Genomic DNA, 25,115 nt, shown 5'->3' with positions numbered 1-25,115 from the left:
ATCAGTCAGCAGCAGGAGTAGTAATGGGATTCATGCTATATCACTACCTGAAAGGAGATGTTGTGGAAGTTCACTCGTAGCAAAGCAAATTACCAGAAAAGATGGGTGGAAGAATTGCAATGAAGCATTCCTCTAATAATGTCTCTATTGTCTAATAAACCAGGACATTTACCAGCCTAAGAAATCAATGCCTTTCTTTTGTATTTAGAAATGTTTTCCCTCAGAATAACACTTCAAATAAATAGTGAAGTGAGTATTTTGCTGTTATCCTGAGTTGTCTTTTCTGAGTGAAGCCACCTGTGGTTTTTTCTTCAGGGCACTGTTTTCTATACCTTCCCGTACAAACAACTGACTGAGGTATGAAGTGTTATCTTTCTGGGGTTCAAAGCAGCTAAATCTTTTCCTAACAATGATAATCCCCAAGGCAAGGAGGAAAAATACAGTCTCATTTTCCTCCCTGTACATCAAATAATTCACACCCCTTCCCAATCACAAAACACACTCACAAGATCAGTATGTTTAAAACATTGATTTTAATGTATGCACTCATCAAAAGCCTGGATTGTAGTGTACAAGTTTGAAGTCTTTGTTTGTTGTCCCCACCAGGTGTCGTATGCACGACCCAGCTCAGCCTCCATCCGTGATGCTAACCTGTATGTCAGCGGCCTGCCCAAGACCATGACCCAGAAGGAACTGGAGCAGCTTTTCTCCCAGTACGGACGCATCATCACCTCCCGTATTCTCGTCGACCAGGTCACAGGTATCCATGGGGCAGCGCCTCCTTTATCCTAACTGTGTGACACCATGACACACTGTATAATCAGTCAGAATGACCCAGCATCCTTTTACTTACGTGGATTATTGCATCTGATCAAATCTACAGGTTAGTATGTTTTTGTCTGAGGAGCCTTTCATGTTTTTTTTATTGAAATGCTGTCATATCACAGTAAAAAAAATAATTTAAAAACTTTATTTGATACAATCATATAAATGATGTTAATTTTTACATGTTTGTAGCATCATTGAAAACATTTAGCAAAAAACTCTGCCATGTTGCACTTACACTGGTCAGTCAGCACAAATTCTGCTAACATCCAAAATATAATTTCCTGAAGAAGCATCCCACTATTTGCTGAGCTTGTGATCAATGTGCTTTCCTGTGTTGCACAGATGCTCGGATGCATCAATCCCTGATGTGACTGGCTGAAAATAAATACATAACTTGCACTTTGAGCAACACTTTTATAAAATAAACATTAAAAACAGATATAGTCTCAGATATTGACTGAGTCAATGTGCTCACAAAGATCCTGCACATTAGACACATAATGATAATACACAAAAAAATTAATTGTCCTCAGCTAATTCTCTCAGGCTGTTAAAGTTTTTGTTTTACTAGACTTGGAATTGTCTTTTATTTCTACATAGAAACTTGATGGCAAAAAAGTCAGGGAGCCAGACTCTTAAAGCTGAATAATACACCAGTAGACCACAACTGAATGAAATCATTTGCACTAATTATTCTACAATTATTTTGTAAAAAATGAAGAGGATTGTCCAGCTGAGATAAAGTTTCTGAAACATTGGAACCTAAAAACATTGGAACCTAAAAACATTGGAACCTAAAAACATTGAAACCTAAAAGTGGAGAGTTATTTTTCTCAAAGGCCCAAATAAGCATCTGTGACTCTTGACGAGGCCAGATTGTTGGATGAATACATTGTTTTCATGTATACATAAACTATAATAATATTCTCATTCTTCTTCTAGTAATAGTAGGCATTGCATCTGAATGATCAAATGTTACCCCTACACTGAAACGTTTACTTAACACAAATACTTATCTTTTGAAAAACTGAGCTCACCACTTTAACTTTGCCTGTTGTAAATAAGTGTTTTGGTCCTAATCTTAATGAGATAATTGTTTCCACACCATGCCACAAAGCGGTCCACCACCTTCCTGTACTCAGCTTCTTGTCCATCTCTGATCCACCCCACGACTGCAGAATCATCCGAGTATTTCTGCAGATGACAAGAGTCTGTCTTGTACTGGAAGTCTGAGGTGTACAGAGTGAAAAGGAATGGTGAGAGTACAGTCCCCTGTGGTGCTTTAGGAATACCTAGTAAGTCAGTGAATGACCTTAGCATGCCATTTTGGCGGGAACAAGCTCCTCTGTCGAGGACAAACTATAAAACATGTTCCCCCCATTTACACATCACACTACATCCAAAACACACAAATGAGTCACATCGGCCCATTGTGCTGCAGAGGAACCCCTCCAGCGTGTCTTTTAGATCAATTTCAGTGGTTGTATGTCTGCCTACAGGCTCCAACCTGCTCCAGTGTTATGTGCAATGTGTACTGATGAAGCAGAAAAAGGAGCAACATGCTGTAAGCCACACTCATTTGCCTAAGCGGTATAAATCACTGCTGGCAGTGAAGTGTATGCCTGTCCTCTGCACACTGAGCAGAGGAAGAGAAGAGCAGAAAGAAGAGAGGAAAAATTTAAGAGAGGGTGTTGATGAGCACAGTTGTGGGAAGAAAAGGAAATGAGGGGATGGAGGATGGAAACATAAAGCTAAGGAGACAGAAGTGCAGAAAACGCAGAAACAATTTTTAAATACATATGGAAGGCTTAAAGTAGTCTCCTATCACTCTATTTTTAACAAACACTATTGCCATACCGCTGCACAACCTGCTGTGGATTTTTCAGTCACAGGCACATTTACATTTCTGTTTTTTAGCTTTGAGGCCCAGGCCACGTTCTATGAATACACCAGCTCAGCTCAAGCACTCCCGGTTACACAAAGTCAAGGTTTTTCAAGCATTCATTTCATTTACGGTTCACAAGAGGTTCAATTATTCATTGTGTTCATTCTTGACTGTTTTAAAGTGAAGAGGCTTCACATGTCCATCTAAAATGATGCAATATTTAATTTACACAGTGAGAATAATACAAATGCTCAAATCAAAAATGGAAGGCTCATATGAAGAAACAGGTGCTTTTTACATGCTAACATTTTAAAACATGTTTTGTTTAAAGAAACCAGTTCCATTAACATTTAATCACTGATTCCACTGCATCTAACATCAGAATAGTCCCTCAGTGCTTGCAACGTACCTGCTGTAATGGCTGGATTTTAAAATGTGCAGCTCAACATGGTTTTGCCTAATTTTGTGTGACAACAGGAGGAATGCATCTGCAAAGAAAATTAAGCGAATTAATAAAAAGCGTATTGATAAAAAGAAAAAGGGCAGCATGATCTGATTTTTAAAGCAGACTAACCGGTCCGGATGTTATAATTATTGCCATAATTTATCTAATGGAAAAATGCATTAAACCTCTTACGTCTTTTCATTTGTGCAAAGCTTTTAGGAAGATGGTGATTCATATACAGTACAGACCAAATGTTTGGACACACCTTCTCATTCAAAGATTTTTCTTTATTTTCATGACTATGAATATTGTTGCTTCACACTGAAGGCATCAAAACTATGAATTAACACATGTGGAATTATATACTGAACAAAAAAGTGTGAAACAACTGAAAATATGTCTTATATTCTAGGTTCTTCAAAGTAGCCACCTTTTGCTTTGATTACTGCTCCGCACACTCTTGGCATTCTGTTGATGAGCTTCAAGAGGTAGTCACCTGGAATGGTTTTCACTTCACAGGTGTGCCCTGTCAGGTTTAATAAGTGGGATTTCAAGCCTTATAAATGGGGTTGGGACCATCAGTTGTGTTGTGCAGGAGGTGGATACAGTACACAGCTGATAGTCTTACTAAATAGACTGTTGGAATTTGTATTATGGCAAGAAAAAAGCAGTCAAGTAAAGAAAAACGAGTGGCCATCATTACTTTAAGAAATGAAGGTCAGTCAGTCCGAACAATTGGGAAAACTTTGAAAGTGTCCCCAAGTGCAGTCGCAAAAACCATCAAGTGCTACAAAGAAACTGGCTCACATGAGGACCACCCCAGGAAAGGAAGACTAAGAGTCACCTCTGCTGCGGACGATAAGTTCATCCGAGTCACCAGCCTCAGAAATCGCAGGTTAACAGCAGCTCAGATTAGAGAACAGGTCAATGCCACACAGAGTTCTAGCAGCAGACATATCTCTAGAACAACTGTTAAGAGGAGACTGTGTGAATTAGGCCTTCATGGTAAAATAGCTGCTAGGAAACCACTGCTGAGGACAGGCAACAAGCAGAAGTGACTTGTTTGGGCTAAAGAACACAAGGAATGGACATTAGACCAGTGGAAATCTGTGCTTTGGTCTGATGAGTCCAAGTTTGAGATCTTTGGTTCCAACCTCCGTGTCTTTGTGCGACACAGAAGAGGTGAACGGATGGACTCTACATGCCTGGTTCCCACCGTGAAGCATGGAGGAGGAGGTGTGATGGTGTGGGGGTGCTTTGCTGGTGACACTGTTGGGGATTTATTCAAAATTGAAGGCATACTGAACCAGCATGGGTACCACAGCATCTTGCAGCAGCATGCTATTCCATCCGGTTTGCGGTTAGTTGGACCATCATTTATTTTTCAACAGGACAATGACCCCAAACACACCTCCAGGCTGTGTAAGGGTATTTGACCAAGAAGGAGAGTGATGGGGTGCTGCGCCAGATGACCTGGCCTCCACAGTCACCGGACCTGAACCCAATCGAGATGGTTTGGGGTGAGCTGGACCGCAGAGTGAAGGCAAAAGGGCCAACAAGTGCTAAGCATCTCTGGGAACTCCTTCAAGACTGTTGTTTACACTTCATCCTCTTCAGGGTATTCAGGGTATTCTCACTAAAGCTGCATCACTTTCTTTTGTCTTTTACTTTCTCTCTTTTTGCGTCTAAAATGAGACTTTAGCAGTACAGCACACGACCAATGTGCAGAGGCTTCAGTCCTCAACGCTGCTGTCCCAGGTTTGAGTGACGACCCCGGAGACGCATGTCTTTCCTGACTGCCTACTTTCGAAAAATTATTATACGTAAATAAATAAAGACCACTAGTGATACAAAAAAAATCTTTAAAATTGGGTTTTATATGAGAAATAAAGCACCTGAAACCTACATATTAAATCCAGTTCTGCTTATGTAACTTGTTTGTCTGTGGGCTATTTTGTTTCAAAGTTTGGTGCGTGGTATCCTTGCTCAGCTGTAGGTCGCAGTAGAAATACATATAACATGCATGTGTTATATGTATGAGGAGGCGTATAACAGATAATTACAGTTGTTGAGCCCTTGTGATAACTGAAATGAAAATAAAAACATTCTCTTCACACAATTTTTTGCTTGCACTGCCTGTTGTTTGACATGCCTTCCATATTATTATAAACTAATAATGTTGCGAGGAGTCACTAAATCCTGAACTATATGTAGTCAACTTAGTATGGAAGAAGCATAACCCTTGTAGAGTGCTTTGGGATTGCTATTGGATGGTTGTACTGAGAAGGGGAGCTTCAGTTGGGTCTTAGAAATAGAGATGTTTTGAGTTAGCAGATGAAATGCAAAATCGATACCTCGGTATGAATAAAATCCCATTCCTTTCTCTCTTCAGGTTGCTTCATGCAATCACGTCCTGTCTATCACCTGCAAAAAACAGAATCCTGATATGTACATTAACATGTAATATTGGTCAGAACTGCTGCAGAGCAGGAGATGTTTTTCAGCATGCTAATAGCCTCAACTACAGTAAATGATGTCCTAACAACCACCCAATCAAACATGCTTCTGAAGTGAAACACACACTCAGTGCATATGCACACACACAAACGTAGATATTGCGAGAGAGGGATGTTCTGCGAGGTGCCCCCAGAGGGCCGCGGATCAGCAGGAGAAATGTTAATGATTAATTAGATGTTAGAGTTGCTGGTGATTAAAAACACGGAGGATCTTTCAGCGGCTCTGAGAGTAGTATGCTGGCATCATTGACTCATCTTTTTCTTCTCTCTGATACTGTGGAGACAGAAGAAACACACCCACCCACACACTCACTGCCATTAAGAGAGAAATGGGCTGCAAATTAATACTCTCCTGCGACTGCCAAAAAGTGTAAGCACTGAATAAGAAAGAAAAGCAAAAAGGAAAACAGAGGAAGACATGTTTTGTCCTCCTCGTCAGATTGTTTTGGGGCTCGGTTAATTGTGCACAGAATGACCCGACATCAGCTTTGCCATTATGACAATTTTATAAACGTCTCTTGAGAAGAAAAAGTAATTAAAACTTTTTTTCTCACTGGCATGTTTCTGCATATTTTTTTGAATAAGTAAATTCAATTTGGTCTGGTATTCGTATAAAGCTTTGGACTGATTTAAGTCTTAAGTTTACTATGTCCACAGTGATGGGAAACTTCAAAGTGGATTGATGCACAGACAAAAATAATACTGAAAGCAATGCTACAGAACATTGTTGAAGTATGGGGGAGCTTTCCAGTGACCACTGGCAGATGGGCTGATGATCCGCAACTCCTGCGCTGCTAAATTGGGAACACAGAGTCTGTTCTCTAAATGACCTCCTCATCAACAGGATGCACCCCCTGCGGTCATTCTTCTGTCCGCAAACACCAGAAGCATCTTAAAGACCATCACTCTTAGCATCTTTAACAGTCAGAGGCATGCTGAAAACAATATCCACTAAAACTGCCAAATTGCCCTTGAGACTCAGGGAGCGAGTTCAAAATTGACTTGACAAGAGAATCTCTTCATCTTTTCCTTACCCTCCTCTTTCTCTTCCTCTGAGTATTGATTGCCTCTGAATGGATAAGCATATTTTTTTTCTCTATTGGTGAAACAGTGCCAGGTTCCCTCCCCTGTCTGTCTCTCTAACCTTCGGGGAGGCAGTCAGGCAGTGATTTAGTGTTCTTGCAACTGGTGTAGGCAAGGCTCAATTTGAAACAGACAAAATATAAGCGGCAGCTTCCGATCAATAGCACACTATTCGTAGTTCTTCCTCCCAGACCTCCAGGCACACAGAGGTCAGTGCTTACCTGATCAATGGGTGCAAATATAATTGATTTGCAGATGTGGCTTCTGCAAAGACAGCTCTAATATGAAACTAAATTGCTGCTCAGTTTGTGTAAGGATTGACTGTGAAAAGGCTGATTCCACATTCCTTTTTGTAAGAGACGGAAGGTGTTAATGGGAAGGATTCCCATGGAAACAAGTTGTAAGCATTTGTGCTGTAATCCAGCTCACCATGATCATTGGTGGTGCTACTAATAGGTGTAGTTGAAACAAATGCTTGTAATGATCACCTTAGTACTAAATTAAGCTACATCTCCGCACATGAGGAACAGAAACAATGTGCGTAAAAAGAGAATAGAAACATTTGTAAATCATGTACATCATGCTTTAAATATTTTCAGTCAAACTTCAAAACATGTTGTTTTTCTACTACAAATTTTTTGATTTGTTTAATTTTTATTTTACAACTGTTGTACTAAGAACTACAAAAAAACATTTTTAGGTGTTGATCAGCTGATCAGTATAGAAATACGCAGCCCCACAAATACCTTGTTATCATTGTCGAGTACATTTCTTTTGAAGGAAGAGTTTTGGTCCTTTCATGTTTGCTGTGCATAATGTTCCCACTGAACAAGTCCCGCTCAGCATTACATATATTAATAATAATCACAATCATTAGAGATGTTCCAAGAAGGGTTTTTTTGTCCTTAATATGGATCCAATTAATTTTAAAATGTAGTTGCTTGGACACTGTAAATTGAAAGGGCAGTGAAATGAGAGACTACATTTTATTAGTATCACACCATCTTTTGCTCTGACCATGTCTCCCTTGACTTGTTCACCTGGACATTTATGCAGTATCCATTATTCTTGACATTGTGTCCTAAGCAGGGTTAAGACAGCTACTATAATGTTCCTAAACACAAGGTATTGCATAAAATGTGTTCCAATTATTTGTTCATTTCAAAACATACATCTGACTCAACATATAAAGCTACATTTCTAATACAGGTACATCTCTGTCCTGCTGATGATGTTTTTCAGGCGAAGCCGTTTGCTGAAGTGCTAGGCTAAAGTTAGTATGACTCCTCTCTGTTTTGATATGACTTGTTTGTCACATAGTTTAGTGGAGTTCTAGTCAGTCTGTGGACAGAACGTAAAGCAAAAGTTGCTCTACTGCTTCACAAACTAAGGCTTTGCTTTGAAAGTTGTAAAGTACAATGAGTTATGTTTATACGCAACCTTTCTCCACACACGCATAGTATAAATCTATGGCAGCCAAAATAGCCTCTGTTTCACTCATCATTGTAACGAGTAAAAATACACTTTGTTTGTTAGGAAAAACCTAGAGTTGACAGGTCTGTACAATAATGTCCTACGGTAATGGCCTTTTATACAATTTTCCAAGCGGCGCACAAGATAATAGGCCATGATTTTTAATAACTTGTTGCACAAAAACCATTAGCACAGCTAGCTAGGGACATGCCTGACACAGATGACTTTAGTCTGGGACTACAAAAAACCCTTGACCAGGACCCCAATTTACCCCTATGTATTGGTTTGGGGCACAATAAGTCGTCCTTAATATATATAATACTCGTTCAATTAAATATTCAAGTGTGATTGATAAATAAATGAATCACTACCTTTTGTAGAACACTTTAAAAATGAACTAACCTGTTTAAGAAATTAATGATTTTATTTTATGTTTTGGCTTGGATTTGGTCCTGCTGTACAGGTCCTTCTCAAAATATTAGCATATTGTGATAAAGTTAATTATTTTCCATAATGTCATGATGCAAATTTAACATTCATATATTTTAGATTCATTGCACACTAACTGAAATATTTCAGGTCTTTTATTGTCTTAATACGGATAATTTTGGCATACAGCTCATGAAAACCCAAAATTCCTATCTCACAAAATTAGCATATTTCATCCGACCAATAAAAGAAAAGTGTTTTTAATACAAAAAACGTCAACCTTCAAATAATCATGTACAGTTATGCACTCAATACTTGGTCGGGAATCCTTTTGCAGAAATGACTGCTTCAATGCGGCGTGGCATGGAGGCAATCAGCCTGTGGCACTGCTGAGGTCTTATGGAGGCCCAGGATGCTTCGATAGCGGCCTTTAGCTCATCTAGAGTGTTGGGTCTTGAGTCTCTCAACGTTCTCTTCACAATATCCCACAGATTCTCTATGGGGTTCAGGTCAGGAGAGTTGGCAGGCCAATTGTGCACAGTGATACCATGGTCAGTAAACCATTTACCAGTGGTTTTGGCACTGTGAGCAGGTGCCAGGTCGTGCTGAAAAATGAAATCTTCATCTCCATAAAGCTTTTCAGCAGATGGAAGCATGAAGTGCTCCAAAATCTCCTGATAGCTAGCTGCATTGACCCTGCCCTTGATAAAACACAGTGGACCAACACCAGCAGCTGACACGGCACCCCAGACCATCACTGACTGTGGGTACTTGACACTGGACTTCTGGCATTTTGGCATTTCCTTCTCCCCAGTCTTCCTCCAGACTCTGGCACCTTGATTTCCGAATGACAGGCAGAATTTGCTTTCATCCGAAAAAAGTACTTTGGACCACTGAGCAACAGTCCAGTGCTGCTTCTCTGTAGCCCAGGTCAGGCGCTTCTGCCGCTGTTTCTGGTTCAAAAGCGGCACCTGTAGGCCATTTCCTGCACACGCCTGTGCACGGTGGCTCTGGATGTTTCTACTCCAGACTCAGTCCACTGCTTCCGCAGGTCCCCCAAGGTCTGGAATCGGCCCTTCTCCACAATCTTCCTCAGGGTCCGGTCACCTCTTCTCGTTGTGCAGCGTTTTCTGCCACACTTTTTCCTTCCCACAGACTTCCCACTGAGGTGCCTTGATACAGCACTCTGGGAACAGCCTATTCGTTCAGAAATTTCTTTCTGTGTCTTACCCTCTTGCTTGAGGGTGTCAATAGTGGCCTTCTGGACAGCAGTCAGGTCGGCAGTCTTACCCATGATTGGGGTTTTGAGTGATGAACCAGGCTGGGAGTTTTAAAGGCCTCAGGAATCTTTTGCAGGTGTTTAGAGTTAACTCGTTGATTCAGATGATTAGGTTCATAGCTCGTTTAGAGACCCTTTTAATGATATGCTAATTTTGTGAGATAGGAATTTTGGGTTTTCATGAGCTGTATGCCAAAATCATCCGTATTAAGACAATAAAAGACCTGAAATATTTCAGTTAGTGTGCAATGAATCTAAAATATATGAATGTTAAATTTTCATCATGACATTATGGAAAATAATGAACTTTATCACAATATGCTAATATTTTGAGAAGGACCTGTATTTAGTTTAAGAACATTTTCTCTTTGTAAGCAATGAGATTAGTGATTATAGGCATCTACAGCACAGTCCTATTCGCTGTAGTCACTTTAATGTTCACTAAACACAAAATCTGAAATTATAACACTTCTTTAAAGATCACATATTCAATTTCTATTCCAGAAATAAATCAAAAATGACTTTAGATATCAATATGCAAACATAAACCAAAAAAAGAACTGAACATTATATGTGGTGTCTAAATTTTCAAGTAACTGTGTTTAGCTTTTTTTTTAATCTATTTTGCCAAATTCAGACTTTTTTTCTGAACCTCCTTTTGTCCTTTGCTTCCTTCTAGAATCTGCCTTAGATTAATTTTAGTTCATATTTCAATATGTTTAAACAGAATTTAATTATATTACACCTGAAGTTTGGACCAAGTGCCATGAAAATGGTGACATATTGTATATGCTCTTTGGTTTTCTTATTTCTGTTTTTGAACAATCCATGACTGTATTTTGTAGTCTTGAAATTAAGTATAAAATATTTTCTGAAAGACGATTATTGCTCTCGTGTAGTAGTTTTCACCTCTTTTTTAGCTTGAATAATAACACCACTCTGTCTGGCCAAGTATCTGAGAACAAAGCGGTCAAGGTAATATGAGTCGAGAAGTGCCTTCTATCTCTGCCTTTTTTCCTTTAATCATTAGAGTGCATGCCATCTCTGCAATAGCTAACACGCAAAAAACACATACTGTGGATCAGTTCTTACAAATGCACACACCAGACAGATGGTTGGAGCTATGCTCTGACAGAGGCTAAAGCACAGGGCACCTGCACTCTTCAAAGTCTCTTTGCCTCGCCTCGCGTTGCTTTTTCAAATGCCATCTGTATCCAGGCTCACTAATGTTACTTAAAACAAGGACATTGCATTTTTTCTGCCTCTAATTAGAAGCCAGCAGGAAGAGGGTGTCTTTTTCACTCTGCCATATTATAAAAATCCTTTCGAAAGGTAGGTCTAATTATTTGATACAGTTGGCATGTTGTAGTTTCTTACATAAAAGATAAAAGCCCTTAAGTGATGGAGCAGAATGCCCTCTGAAACAACAATATTTTACTTGTAAACACACACCATCATGCTTGTTTCTGTCTTCTTAATTGTGTGGGCCTGATGACAAGGATACAGTTCACTAGATGGATGAAGGTCTGTGTGTGTTTGAAAAGGAAACAGAAAGTGTGGTTATTTCATTACCCGGCAGCCAGGTTTCTCACCTCTCCCTTTTTCCGGGGCTCTCAGAGGAGCAGTCATTTCTCTTTGTCAGTCAGTCAGTGTTTGGGGAAATGATAGTGGATTTTAGAGAAATAGTGGCTTTGTTTGGGAAGGAGCGAGCAAGAATAGCACTGCTTCCTTTCATCATCATCCTTTTTTCTGTCACCTCTTTACATTCTCCTCTGTCACCTTCTCTCTCCTTTTGTCCTTTCCTTCCTTTACTCCCTGTCTCTACTTTTTGCACTCTCGTTTTTCTTCTCAGCCTTACCTTTCCCCACCCTGGCATTCACTTCTCGTCTCCCCCCATCGTCTCTCCTCCTGTTTCCCCTCACCGCAGTCTGAGGTGGCGTGTTATTAGTAAAGCAGACAATATGCCTGTCGGTGTGTGTTATAGAGAGATAAGCACAAGTAGAGAGAGTTACGTAAGCCTCTGTTGATTACTGTGGAGGAAAGGGAGGCTAGAAAAAGGGTGCGAAGGGGAGAAAGTAAGTGAGAAAGACAGACTGCTGTACTTTAGTAAGTACATTGTGCTCTAATGTCAGCGGTATGGCTGGCAGGTGCTTGATAAGTAGAGGTAGGCTTCTGGGGCTGCTTAAAAGGACAGTCACAGGGTGTTGCCTCATAGATTGCTAGTTTGTTTATGTTATTATGTTTTAACGGCAGAAAAATAAACATGGCATATTACACTAATATGGCATGACAAGGGTGTAAAAAAGCTAAATATAAGGTAGGACAAATTCTGATTATAGTAAGCTGGATTGGTTAAATCCAATGAAGCTCATTAATTATAACAAAACTTTGCTTTGGTCTAAGACAACGCTGAAGGCTGGAAAGCTGGAAAGACTTAAACAAAACAATCAAATCTAGTCCTAGTCAGTAAAGTTTGTTTCCCAGGCTCTAAACTTCTAGTAGTGTCCAAAAGCAATTGGAGTTCCTAAAATAATGTACATTTTGTGAATTTAGTAAATATCGCAAACCATTTTTCCCAAGTCCAAGTCACATCTTGAGTCTGGAAGTCCCAAAATAAACATTTTCTTGTTAAAATGTATGCTATGGTTTCCCCCTCCTGCGCAGCTTTGTTGTAGTTTAGGACTCTTTGTGTTAGGAACGATTTTACCACATAAAGAATTTAACTGTTATCCTACAGCCATTTATTATTAATCCAACATGCAAAAACCTGTTGTTAGCGGCTTTATGTTCTTTTGAAAATGGATAAGGCTTAATTTCTACCTCATTAGGAAAAAAAATCTTTGTTTATGTTCAAAGGAATATTATAGAAAGAGATAGAAACCTTTTAATGTGTCATTTTTGAATGAATTAAACACAATTTCTTTTATTTTCTCTTTGTTAATCCTGTAAATCCATGTGTTTACATTGTCTTCTCCTTTTGTATATACTGCACTGTATGTGGTTTGGAGGCTTTTCTCCTCCTCAACCTGAGTCAGAAGATTTTCATATTGTTATGAAACCATGTTCTAAACCTACATTTTAAATCTTTGTTTTCAAGTCTAAACACAAAAGATGTTCCAAGATACTTCTGAATGAACAAAAGACAGTATAACATTATGTTTTGTGAACAAACTTTACTTACCTATTGTCCATCTTTCTTTTTTCTGCTATGGGCACTACAGTAAGTGGAACATTTCCTTTCAGCTCTGTAACATAAATATAATAAAACAAACATGCTCCAAAATCTAGAGGCTGCTAATTAAACTTTGTGACTCAAGCAACTTAATTCTTGATGTCTTTATGAGTGGCAGGACGAACAAGGAGCAGAAGGACAGCTAACTGGGTCATTAATGCTAATAGGAACAATATGTGCTCTCTTTAATGTAAAAATTATGTGACAATAAGAAGATTGGGAAAGATTATACAGCAACAAACTGAACAGATGTAGGAAATCTCCAAGATTTGTATTGCCAAACAAATAAACTAAAGTAAATCAGACTGAAAACATAAAATTTATTGTTTGCAAAGCTTGTTTGCAAAGCTGCCCCTCAAACAGCCTCAAATCAGTTCTTGTGAACATCAGTTCTTCTTATGTAGCAGTGCTCTTTTACAGTACTCCTCAGGTAGTCTTATCATATCAAGCCTTCTTCCTACTGATCTCTTGGATTAGTCTGTAATTTGCCTGCTCATTTTAGGCAGCATTCTCCTCCCACTCTTCTTGCTGGAATCATAGTTCTCAAAATTTCTATCATTAGGTGAAAATACCAACCTCTAAGCTATGAATTTCTCTGAAAATGGCAAGTTGTGCATAAGAGTTGGCTCAAAGTATACGTGTTTTTGCTGAAAGATATGTTTGTAATATTTACAGTCTAAATGAGAGCAGTCGCATAAAGGAAAGTTCCCCTCAGAAATGTTAGGCTATCAATGCTACACCCTGAACCTTGTGCTGATCTTGACAACGGTTTGTTATGCTTTGCACCAAACTATTTTTTTTTTCTGATACCAGAATGTCAGCAGAGCTAGACTGTTCTCCACCTGTGACATATTGTTGCGGGAGAGAGTGGCAGTGAAAGACTACAAGAACAATTGGGTTTGGCCTTTTCCAGATCAAGAAGGCCAGACAGAGCAAAAATAATAAAATAAAAAGGAGCTTAGAATGTATGTACAAAAAGGATAGGAATGAACCAGACATATTCTGGATTTAGGGCTTCCAAATATTGTACAGGCTTTCAAAAGATTTTATACCCCTTGATCTTTTTCATATTTGTCATGTTATAACCCCAAAAGGTAAAGGTAGGCTCTTTATTATTATATTATTCTAGGAAAAGGTGACATGGTTTTTACATGTTTTTCTACAAATAAAAATCTAAAAAGAGTAGCTTGCATTTGTTTTCAGCACCCCTGTGTCTATAGAACAACCATTTGGTGCACTGGCATCTGCAAGTGTTGAGTGCTCTAACAGATTTTCTTTCCAGATTTAGCTCCAACCATTTTCCACTCAACGTCTACCAGCTTTATTTTGCCTGCAAAGTAAAGCATCCTCACAGCATGTTGCTACCACCTCCAGTGTTTTACCACACAAAACTTCATGTGGTTTCTTTTGAGAATAGCCCTTTTTTTTCTAACCATGCTTTCAGAAAGGTGAGATCTGTGTAGTGGATGTCTAATTTTACTTTATTTACTATTATTTAGACAGGTAATCTAATTGAGACTGATCTCATTTACAAGAGAGAGACATGTAGTCTCTCTTATAATTGTAGCAGTCCTTGTAGGAGACCTGTCAACACATTTTCCCACCTGAGCTGTGGGTGTTTGCAGCTCCTGCAGAGTAACCATGGGTTTCTTGGCTGCTTCTCTGATGGATGTTCTTCCTCCATAGCCTGTCAGTTTAGGTGGACAGCCATACCTTAGTAGGCTTGAACTTTTTTCATACTTTCTCCGTTTCCGGATTATAGCCTTAAAGGATAGTCTTGATGTATAGTCTTAAAGGATAATAGATCATAAAATTTAGCAAACACACCTGTGACCAAATGTCAGTGCTTCTAAGGTTTTAGGAAGAGATACTTGAAGAGTTTTTTTCCTAGTTTAGTATGGACCTTAGGAGCAGATAGGAATATTCCTTGAGAATGAAGATGAAGATTTCTAGCCTGTTTCTTAGTTTGGTCTGTAGGTATGATGGAAACAAACCAAGAATTGTCATATAGATCCAACCCTATTCAACCCAAGCAGATAATAAAGAACTATGAGGAAGACCCTTAAGGTTTGAGATAAACCTTAGTGCTCCATGATAGACAGTGTCCAGAGCATGTAGGTGTTGAGAAGAGGAATTCATATACAGCAAATCACCAATTTATAGTACAGACATGAAGGTCCCACCAACCAGTTTCTATATTTTGCCCTTGTTGTATAAATGTATCACAATGTATCAGAGACCTTTGGATCTAGGTCTTAAATTGTTCCTAATTATCATTTTCAGAGTCTGTTGTAAAATGTTCTTATTACACAACTACCAGCAAAATGGAAAAGTGAGACATGATAAGGCATGTGGGTAGACACTGAGTGTGGAGGAAAACCCTGGTTTATTATCCACCATGCCTCTCTCCCCTTCTTACTATGCAGTTTATGTTGAGGGTCAATGGTTCACATGTGGATATCTTTGATGTATGTCACATACAGACATGAAGTGGACACAGTTGTGCCCTTTTTTTAGAGAGTCTCTAGTGCAACTCATCTGTGTTCACACTTTGTGCCTAACAGAACTTTCTACAAGTCACGACATAATTGCCTGCATTCTTGTGTGCGTTTGTGCCAGAGCTTCATCTGTATGCCAAGCATTTATCTGGAGGGCCTCCAGTGAGAACCAGCTTAGGAGAAGCTCAAGGCCAAACAAGTATGAGGATTAAAGGAAGAAACAGGGTCCTCTCTTCTTTCTCATAGCGGTGGAGCGAGAATATGAGCAGCACTCTCCACTCCTTTGACTAACACTGAGGTGCCCTTGAGCAAGGTTCTTGGAGTATCTGAGTGTCTTTTAGCAAAATACTTGTGTGCTGAAATTGTGCTGATTTCAGTTGTGAAGGAGAGGTATGCTGCTATTGTATTTAGTGCTTAGGAGAAATCTAATAAGCTACAAACGTCCATTACAACAACAGTAAATGGCTGTTGCCCAAGAGGAGCTCTAGAGACACAGCAATGCCCCTAATTTTACCTCACACTGCTCACACTTGCCAAAAACTGTAATAAATAAATGAAGCAGTTGGAGCAGCAGTAGTAGTTGTTTGCACTGTGCAGATCCCATTAGAATTGTCATTTTTCTGCCCGTGACAACCTAATTAAAATGTACAGGTACAGAGCTGGCACAATGGTAAAAAAGGCAGGGGAAATTGTGAAAGCCTGTCAGGGAAGAGGGAACCAGGAACGTTAATGTGGAAAAGAAACAAAATAATTTACAGTGAGAGTTAATGAAATTCTTAAACAGCTGAAAGGGAAATACTGTGGTTCGGCTCAGGTTATGGAGATTATGTGTGCAGCCAGGTAAGACTCTCAGGTAAGATATGTGTCTAAAATTTAAAGCTGGAGCCTTGCTGATTTTAAGCTAGCAATCACAAGGATTAACATTGTTTTTTCCCAATTATTTTTCTTTTTATATATGTATAAAATAAATTCTTTCAAAATAGATAAGTAGAGCAAATAGCTGTTTTATATGCTTTAATAAAATTTGGCCAATAGGAAAAAATTGTCTTCTTTTTTAAAATCACAATTACATTTATATTATAAAAACAAAGCACTAAAAGAAAAATGTGTAACAGGTCAGTCTTTAGACTAAAGAACATTTCTGAATAGATCCGTTTGTGAAATTATGCTAGCTTGCATCAAGTAAAATTGTACTTGTGACTTAAAATACATATCCAAATGTTTTGTCCAACTTCAAACATCTATGTTAATTCAAAAGGTAAACAACAGCACCAGTTGACTCCAGCAGTCGTTGGACGAGAAGCTGGGTACACCCTGAGGAAGTCACCAGTTCATCACAGGGCAACGTAGAGACACACAAGACAAACAACTTTGTCGCAAATATAATTAGTACATTTTTTCTTAGTATGTTTTTAAGGAGTAAAACCAATACTACTTATTATGTGTAGCACTGGAGTGGAAACAGGATAACACATATTTAATTAATGATTTGCTTTCAAAGAGTGTATTTTTATGATGCAGCTTGGCTGGAAATTAAATAACCTTGTGATGCCTGCGCCCCACTGAGGAAGCAAGAACAAAAGAGAGTGAGATGGTCAAGGTGCTTCTCTGAATGAGAATTCAGGGGAGTTAGTGCCATGGGACAAGCCAACAGGAATTGTATATAAAAAAGAAATGGGGAGCAGGATGGCATGTACAAAAATGTGGAATAACAATAAGGAGAGCTTTTTAAGTGTGAGAAAGAGGCTGCACACAATGATGCCTCAAACACAACATTGGCTTCTTTCTTACTGCCTTTCTTTTATTCAGCTTCAGTCACACAGACATGCCTGTGCACACAGTATTATGTAAATAGTCTCTTTGGCGGAGTGCTGCTGTCACTGAACGAGCATCCTCTGGGCCATTCAGGCAGCCTCATTAAAACGATGCACAGCATCCATTAATAGATACCAATGTGCATGTACAATATGCACACACATCCGTACATAGACAGTCAATAAAACACACAAAGCATTCACAGACACCAATAAAGGACCTCCTGGGAAGCACATCTCTAAATGTTCCTCTTAGGTGGCAGTCAAAAAAGTGTCTCCAAGGAAACGGCTCAAATGCCACTGAGAACAATGCAAGAAGAGTGTGTGCTGACTGTGACTGCAGAGAGTAGAAGAAAAGAGTGGACAATGCAGCTTTAAACTGAGGAATGAGTCTATAATGTGAATTATTCTTAATCCTGTTTCCTCAAATAAAGGACGTTGAACTCTTCAGAGTAGCAGGTCTTCATAAGAACCAGACTGTTATTTTTAGGCAATTGTACCATTGCAGTTCTTAAAATTACAATAATGTGCTTTTTCTAAAAAATCTGTTACATCATTTGCTTCTTGTTTCCTAAAGTATGTTTATCTGATAGCCAGGAGGAAATGTATTTATTTCTAAGGAATTTCCATAATTTAAAATAATTCAAGTCATTGAAACCTTACGCTATGAATTTTGAAAGGGGGATAACTGGCATTTAAAAATCAACTTTAAATCATTTTTATGTGAATAATTATGTCAAAAGAACATTTTTTGTTTGCATTTTAATCCTGCTCATCTCTACCATAAATGTAAAGTGACTTTCCAGACCAAACCTAGGTTTCTAACGCAGAGAGGTGTTTGGAGGAGTTGTGATTTTTTTAAATGACTGTCCAAAGAAACATGTTTTTTGTTTGCTTTGCCTGTTAGAATATTAAAGAATAGTGTAATTATATGCATGATCCAATCAATATCTCTCACCTGATGCTGAAGTAGCATTCCTCTGCTCTCAGTGTCAAGAATGGCCATGTGGTAGCAAGGGATGAAGGGGCAAGTTGACACAGAACTGCATTAACAGACAAAAGCTGTACTGTGCTCCTAACTGGAGTTAGCCAATTTGTTTACAGTCACTTCATTCACTCCAGGAGACTATTCTGTTTGTTTACATTAGCATTTGACGATAAAGAAAATAATCAATTAAAATAATAACATCTCAAAACATAAAACCACCACAGAACATAAATTTCTCTTTGAAACACGTGAATAAGTGCTCTTCTCTTACATGTTAAACAACATTACTACAAATGACAAGACATTCCTATCTGGGTCTACCAGGCATCTGCTGTTCAGTCAGCTGGATTTTAAAAACCTGTTATGCTGCCCTCCATTGGTGACCTTTGGCTGGTGTTCGGCTCCTTTCGTTTACCTGTCATGGTTTTGATCTTTTTTTTCTAATGTGTTTTACTAGTGTGAAATTTATTTTCTTTCTTCAAAAATACACCGACTATTTAATAGGAGGTGCACGGTGGTGAGATAAGGCCTTTAAATTTCTGCAGTAGTGTTTTTGGACCAAACTATCACAGTGGCTTTCACATACGAGCGAGGAAGCTTTTTATGAAGGAACTTCCTGGGCTTTATTTCTGTTTAGTTTGCTTCGCTGATAGTTGCACTAAGAAGAAATAACAGTCTGATGGTTTCATCAAGATAAACTGAATCTTATTTCTTGGGGCTTTGTTGGTCTTGGCAGCATGAAATGATATGTCAGAGGATAGATTTTAATGAAACTAACTGGATGCTGTAAGATGACGTTAGAGTTTGGTAACTTAGGTTTAAAAGCGATGGACGCCAAGTGAAAAATTATCTAAAAGTTTAGAGAAGAGACCATTGAATAGGATGCTGAAAGCTTGATAATTCCCTGAATGTTTTTAGATTCAGCTGGAAGCATAATTCACAAGCTTAAAGTTAAAGGTACAGCACCAGCAGAAAGAGGAAGGTATCAATGGAGCCACCAGATTGCTGAGGAGGGTAAGTGGTCAAAAACCCTGAACTGACAGCAAAAGACCAGCAGCAAGACCTGGTGGCAGCAGCTACTGTAAGCACATACTAAATACTGAGGTGTTAGATCTGCAATATCCCAAAAGCACAAGGAAAATCAACTCTACTTTGCTTACAGTTATTAAGCCAAACCAAATACATTTATTAAATCTGTTCTGTTGAGCAATGAATCAGAGCTGTAACTTTTTGGGACATTAAATCAGCGATATTTCTAGAGGAGGAAGACTGAAGCATATTCCAAAAATTGGCAGTGGTTCAGTGATGCTCTGGGGCTGGTCAGCCTCCTCTGGAGCGGGAAACCTGCAGCAGGTAAAAGGCAAGATGAATTCAATCAAGTATGAAAAAATGAGAAAGTGACTACTGTCTGTGAGGAAGCTGAGGCTTGTGTGTCATTGTAGCTTCTACACTGATCCCAAGTTTCCGTCAAAGTCCACGAAGTCTTGGTTTCAAAAGACGTTCTGGTAACTACTGAAATTGCCATCATAGTCGCCTGATTTAAAATCTATTGTTAATCTCTGGTGGGATTTGAAAAGACAACTGCAATAGACCAAGCAATCTCAAGAATAATATTTTACTAGAGGCATTTTATCTATAAGAAGTTGGCAAGATTCCTCAGGAATGCTGCCATAAGCTGGCTATGAATCATGTTTCCAGCAGGTTATAATAGCTAAAAGCTATTGTACTAAATACCCCAGATGCTTGTCATAAGGGAGAAACAAACTTTTGTGTTTAATTTGAATAAATTAAATTGTAATATTGGTCATGTTAACTTATTTGAATCGTTCTTGTTAAATTTGTTTATTGTGGTTTCTATATTCTGCCAAAAAACAGATTTTGTGGTTTGGATTTAATTTTACCTGTATATTTGCTTTGCTTAAGTTACTAAGTGTGAACTTCTTAGACAAAAGGGACTCAAAAGCAAACTCAGAGTCAATGGCGAGATATTTGGTTTAATTGATGTTAAGAGCACAGGATGATAATTGTTGTAGGGGTTGATGGAGATGAAGCTTAGTAGCAGCAGATGAGGGCTTAAAGCTGGCCGAAGTGGAACTGAAGACAAAGAATACAAGATTAATAACCACAAAAGTTTGAAAAGTGGGATACATGTTTTAAAACAAAATAAGATATATACATTTAAACTAACATTCTGTGTGATACCTGTAAAGTAAAAGGAGTCCTCCATTTGTTTTTGATCTTCTGGCCCCGCAGGTGGCTCCCGAGGCGTGGGCTTCATCCGCTTCGATAAGAGGATAGAGGCTGAGGAGGCCATCAAGGGCCTGAATGGTCAGAAGCCATCGGGTGCCGCTGAGCCCATCACCGTTAAGTTTGCCAACAACCCCAGCCAGAAGACCAGCCAAGCCCTTCTGTCACAACTCTACCAGTCCCCCAACCGCCGTTACCCAGGCCCCCTTCACCACCAGGCTCAGAGGTTCAGGTGAGTTGACCCAGGATATGTCTGGTAAGGGTTCAGGCAGATTAAAGGGCACATGTGATTTTGAAAGATGTGTGTCAAGCAGAGTTTTCAAATGTCAGAAACAAAATATGTGATCTTCTCATAGTGCTTTATATATTGTGCAGAAAATATCTAGTGTGTGTCTATTTAAAAATGTTATCAGTAGTGTGATGTGTATGTATATACAGGTCCTTCTCAAAATATTAGCATATTGTGATAAAGTTCATTATTTTCCATAATGTCATGATGAAAATTTTACATTCATATATTTTAGATTCATTGCACACTAACTGAAATATTTCAGGTCTTTTATTGTCTTAATATGGATGATTTTGGCATACAGCTCATGAAAACCCAAAATTCATATCTCACAAAATTAGCATACCATTAAAAGGGTCTCTAAACGAGCTATGAACCTAATCATCTGAATCAACGAGTTAACTCTAAACACCTGCAAAAGATTCCTGAGGCCTTTAAAACTCCCAGCCTGGTTCATCACTCAAAACCCCAATCATGGGTAAGACTGCCGACCTGACTGCTGTCCAGAAGGCCACTATTGACACCCTCAAGCAAGAGGGTAAGACACAGAAAGAAATTTCTGAACGAATAGGCTGTTCCCAGAGTGCTGTATCAAGGCACCTCAGTGGGAAGTCTGTGGGAAGGAAAAAGTGTGGCAGAAAACGCTGCACAACGAGAAGAGGTGACCGGACCCTGAGGAAAATTGTGGAGAAGGGCCGATTCCAGACCTTGGGGGACCTGCGGAAGCAGTGGACTGAGTCTGGAGTAGAAACATCCAGAGCCACCGTGCACAGGCGTGTGCAGAAATGGGCTACAGGTGCCGCTTTTGAACCAGAAACAGCGGCAGAAGCACCTGACCTGGGCTACAGAGAAGCAGCACTGGACTGTTGCTCAGTGGTCCAAAGTACTTTTTTCGGATGAAAGCAAATTCTGCATGTCATTCGGAAATCAAGGTGCCACAGTCTGGAGGAAGACTGGGGAGAAGGAAATGCCAAAATGCCAGAAGTCCAGTGTCAAGTACCCACAGTCAGTGATGGTCTGGGGTGCCGTGTCAGCTGCTGGTGTTGGTCCACTGTGTTTTATCAAGGGCAGGGTCAATGCAGCTAGCTATCAGGAGATTTTGGAGCACTTCATGCTTCCATCTGCTGAAAAGCTTTATGGAGATGAAGATTTCATTTTTCAGTACGACCAGGCACCTGCTCACAGTGCCAAAACCACTGGTAAATGGTTTACTGACCATGGTATCACTGTGCTCAATTGGCCTGCCAACTCTCCTGACCTGAACCCCATAGAGAATCTGTGGGATATTGTGAAGAGAACGTTGAGAGACTCAAGACCCAACACTCTGGATGAGCTAAAGGCCGCTATCGAAGCATCCTGGGCCTCCATAAGACCTCAGCAGTGCCACAGGCTGATTGCCTCCATGCCACGCCGCATTGAAGCAGTCATTTCTGCAAAAGGATTCCCAACCAAGTATTGAGTTCATAACTGTACATGATTATTTGAAGGTTGACGTTTTTTGTATTAAAAACACTTTTCTTTTATTGGTTGGATGAAATATGCTAATTTTGTGAGATAGGAATTTTGGGTTTTCATGAGCTGTATGCCAAAATCATCCGTATTAAGACAATAAAAGACCTGAAATATTTCAGTTAGTGTGCAATGAATCTAAAATATATGAATGTTAAATTTTCATCATTACATTATGGAAAATAATGAACTTTATCACAATATGCTAATATTTTGAGAAGGACCTGTATAAAACCAGGAACATGTAAGAAGAACTTAATGTTTAGTTAGCAGGAAGATGATAAGCCTCAAAATTGACAACTATTGTTCTCTGTCAAAATGTCTGCTGTATGATTTGGGAAATATTTGCATAAAATAAAATTCATAGATTGTTTAAAAAGATGATGTAACGCCTACAAGGATAGAGCATGACTCATCTCTTTGTCTGTGTTACACCACTGAGACCAATTTTTCTCTTGAGAACAGTCATTTTGGCAAATACATCCCCTGATTGAACAACATCTAAGAGCTCTGAACCTGGTGCAGGTCTCAGATATACCAGTAAGTGCTCTGGGTGGGTCCACCCCGATCAGAGAGGAACTGTTAAGAAGAGACTGTGGGGTTCTGTCGTTCAAAACTTTCTATGTCTTGTCATTTCATTTCCCTGCCATCATGACAGTTTCTTCACTGCATCTTTTTTGGCCTGGTCAAAAACATGTATTAGGCCTAAAAAACTTTAAAAAGCCACACACTTTTTTTTACCTCACATAACATTGTCACTCATAATGACTCTTGATAATGCTGTGCGCTGTTTAAGCTGAACAAAAGGACAATACAAGTACCAAAATTAAAATGGCTGGCAATTCACAAAGGCACAAGTTTCTGCCCTGCAGGCTGATTTCGGTTATTCAGTTTAATGAGGAGGAAACAGAAGATTTTAAAATAAAATGATTCCTAAATTAAATGGGATTTCATTAGTATGTTAAGCAATTTTCAGTTCTAATAGATGTTTTTGCCCAGGTTTGTCATTCTCAAGCTAAACCACAGCTAAATGTTATACACACAAACATGCTGCATTAATGATTTTGTACTTGATAATTTCTTACAGTTCACACTGACCTGAAACTGATTTGTTGCTTGGATATGACACAACAATCCAGAGATGGTTTTGTCTTACTCCTTGACACACATTACGCTCCATCATCAGATCCAGTGAGAATGTTTCAGAATTGCAGACAGAACATGTGCTTATACATTTCCTCTCTGTTACAATAACACTAAGCTAGTCGGGCTGTTTACTCCATCAAAGTCAGAGCTTGGAAGGTATTTTTCTTCTGGAGCAGCTTCCCTGGTGTGACACCTGAGCGATGTAGCGTGGCTGCGTGTCTGTGATACGCCAAGCCAATTTACAGGCTCCGCAGGAGAGCTGTCACTTCTCATCACAACTCACAACCACAGGACACTTCCTCACTGTGTCCTCCCGCTCCTGCTCTCTGCTCCTGAGCCCCTCACTGAAACCTCAACACTTTTCAAGTTATAAATGTGCTCGGTGAGCGCTACTTTCCCTTTTTTTAAAACGGATTCTTAAACACAGAAATTAATTGTAAAAAAAACATTTTACCAACAGATTATTTAATACAGCCTTATATACAGGTTATTTCTATATACAAAGTATAATTTGTATGTTTTAATGGCTTTTATATTTCAACAGCTTATCTATAAATAAAGCTGAGACGCCTTCGCTTACAAGATCAAAATTAAAGGATCAGTTGGGATTATCAAAATTATTTATATTTGCAAAATGCCAGGATAATAATACAGATAATTTATAGGTTACTTTTTTTTTTACTTCCTTCAAATTCAAAAATTTACACTAAGAATACTATGACTTCAAATGATTTGGGTAAGCCCAGTTGATGATGTCAGGGATTTTAAAAGCTTCTGATAGGTAAATTAACAACATTTGAGTTAAGTAGATGCACATCTGTGGATGTATTTTAAGGTAACACCTCAAACACATTGCTTTCTTCTGTGAAAGAATGGTAAACAAAAATAAAATGAAGCAAGATATCACGAAGAGAATTGTGGACCTCCATAGGTCTGATTCATCCTTGGGTAAAATTTCAAGATACATAAAAGTGCAATGTTCGGTTCTGTTTAAACAATTATACATGAGTATAAACACCATATGAGTGTCTACTCATCAAACAATTCAAGAAGGAAATGCATTCTGTACTCTAAAGTTGAACGTGTTTTGGTGTGAAATGTGAGTATCAGCCTTAAAACAAATACAAGAGAGCTTGGGAAACACCATCCAAACTACGAAGGGTGGTGGCAGCATCATGTTGCTGATGTTTGCTGTGTCACAAAATAAACGTATCACGAGGAAAGAACAGTATGTGGAAAATATTAAAGCAATCTCTCAAGAATCAGACATTGAGGTAAAGCTTGGGCACAAATGTGTCATCCAAATGGACAATGACCCTCAACATACCACCAAGTTAGTTACAAAGTGCCTTAAGGACAATAGAGTCAAATGTTTCTAAGTGGTCATCCCAAAGCCCTGACCTCAGTCCTATAGAACATTTTGGTTTTAACTTAGTCAAACAGTTTAAAAGGCA

At 39.0% G+C, this 25,115-nt stretch overlaps 1 protein-coding gene across 4 annotated transcripts in view; it reads left to right on the top strand.

Moving 5' to 3' along the window:
• The window catches only part of elavl4 (ELAV like neuron-specific RNA binding protein 4), a 117,735-nt gene that overhangs the window by 74,532 nt on the left and 18,088 nt on the right, over positions 1-25,115 (top strand). For 3 of the 4 annotated variants that reach the window (XM_047374826.1, XM_047374827.1, XM_047374828.1), the window contains one exon: positions 607-807. In XM_047374826.1, the coding sequence (XP_047230782.1) occupies positions 607-792 (186 nt within the window). In that variant the 3' untranslated portion in view covers positions 793-807. Of the gene's footprint in view, positions 1-606; positions 808-20,711; positions 20,950-25,115 lie in introns of those variants that run through there. The other variant, XM_047374829.1, reaches the window with a different exon arrangement.

The sequence above is a fragment of the Girardinichthys multiradiatus genome, chromosome 9, assembly GCF_021462225.1.
Source record: "Girardinichthys multiradiatus isolate DD_20200921_A chromosome 9, DD_fGirMul_XY1, whole genome shotgun sequence".
In the NCBI taxonomy this organism is placed as follows: Eukaryota; Metazoa; Chordata; class Actinopteri; order Cyprinodontiformes; family Goodeidae; genus Girardinichthys; species Girardinichthys multiradiatus.
The sequence above is the reverse complement of the archived record's forward strand: the minus strand, read 5'-3'. Positions and strand labels throughout refer to the sequence as shown.